General features: G+C 47.0%; 1 protein-coding gene across 1 annotated transcript; it reads right to left on the bottom strand.

Moving 5' to 3' along the window:
* Positions 1 to 998: 998 nt before the first annotated feature.
* Positions 999 to 1,418, bottom strand: T265_15967 (hypothetical protein; the record flags this gene model as incomplete). Its single annotated transcript, XM_009179414.1, has 1 exon — positions 999 to 1,418. A coding segment is annotated over one exon (420 nt), but the record flags the coding sequence as incomplete, so codon positions are not given.
* Positions 1,419 to 1,457: the final 39 nt, after the last annotated feature.

The following is a 1,457-nucleotide window of genomic DNA, read 5'->3' as shown; positions in this document are numbered from 1 at the left end:
GCCACTCACTGCAAGTGAACCCCCGACTTCTAAGTTACGTAAACGCCCAAGGGGGGAGATGCTAGGCAAAATCCCGCACCAAAATCGTTTTGGCGCCTAACCGGCATGCACTTAGCAAGATTGGGGCGCTCACCTGCCTAGCATCAAGGCGAGCCCAGAAGGTGTGGACCAAACAGCAAATCACAATTCGTTATCCATCGAATGCTGGTCGCCACTGTCAAGTCCAGAAGGCATCGGAATTTCCAGATTGCTATCCACTGGTACACTTTAAACGCAACCCGTTTTGTTCGATCTGGCGTCTAATATACGTTGTGCATGTTTGGCAGTTCTGAGGCGAACGCTAGATTGAAAGGTTGAGGCCGAGAACCAAGAGGAGGCACTACCGTCATTATGACCTACTGCGCCACATTTGTGATCCTGGAACAATACATCTCCATTTCAGATATGCACTCGATAACAAATGATTAAGTTGGCTGTAACGTGAAAGCTGAGTTATTCGCTTGTATCCAGGTACTGGAACAAATTTGCCAAGATAGCCTACTATTTCATAAACGAGAGATTCACTCAAAGTTTATCCGGACCTCGCGTTTAGGTAGATAAACGATCTATTCAAAATCTGACTTATTCTTTTTTGTTAATAGTTGTACATGACCGTTTGTGTGTGTGTNACCGTTTGTGTGTGTGTGTGTAGTGAAAGCTGAACTATCCAGAAAGAGAGAGATCATGAGGAAACTTGACCCTCCTTAAGGCATGGAGGTCGTCTCATTCGTTTTTTGCGGAGCATCTCACAAGCTTTCAGAACTTTCATTTCTTAATGCTGGGCCACCCTGCAAAGAAACGGCTTTCCATTCTCAGGGCATTTGAGTATTTTCCAAACGTTTCGAACAAAACGAAGGGAGCTCACCAAAGAAGCATACGAGATAAGTATTCTCATGGAGGGAACAGCGGAGCCGGTACCACAAAATAAACTGATGAGCTATCGAACCTGTAAAAATTACCTCACAGAGTTTGAGACAGGCCATTGCAGCGCTTTCATCAGGAAACACATACAGAAGCTCGACGCCCATAGATGGATGCGCAAAGCGATAACACCGCAGCGAATTTCTGACATTCACTTCCGTTGGCTCGTTTAGCTCGGGACGTTTCACAGAGCTGTCAGAACGGGATATTCCAGACTTTGACGGATCCATATAATCCCGTGTGACGGCAGGTACGGGATTAGCGGGCTTTCGGCGTGCCGCATGTGAGACAGATCCCATAGGCGACCATTCGGGGAAGTCAGGTGGTAAGTCTTCTTGAACCCAAAATAAGCCTTTTATGGGTAGGAGGATGCAGGATGCTGATAGCTTCGGTGGGTTGGGTCGTCTCTGCTCCTGTTCTTCGGTGACCGAATAAGAGAACTGAGAGTTGTCTGACATTCCAGCATCCCTGTCGGATAATGACGTTTGATCCCACGT

The sequence above is a fragment of the Opisthorchis viverrini genome (genome assembly GCF_000715545.1).
Source record: "Opisthorchis viverrini unplaced genomic scaffold opera_v5_2479, whole genome shotgun sequence".
Lineage (NCBI taxonomy): Eukaryota > Metazoa > Platyhelminthes > Trematoda > Opisthorchiida > Opisthorchiidae > Opisthorchis > Opisthorchis viverrini.
The sequence above is the reverse complement of the archived record's forward strand: the minus strand, read 5'-3'. Positions and strand labels throughout refer to the sequence as shown.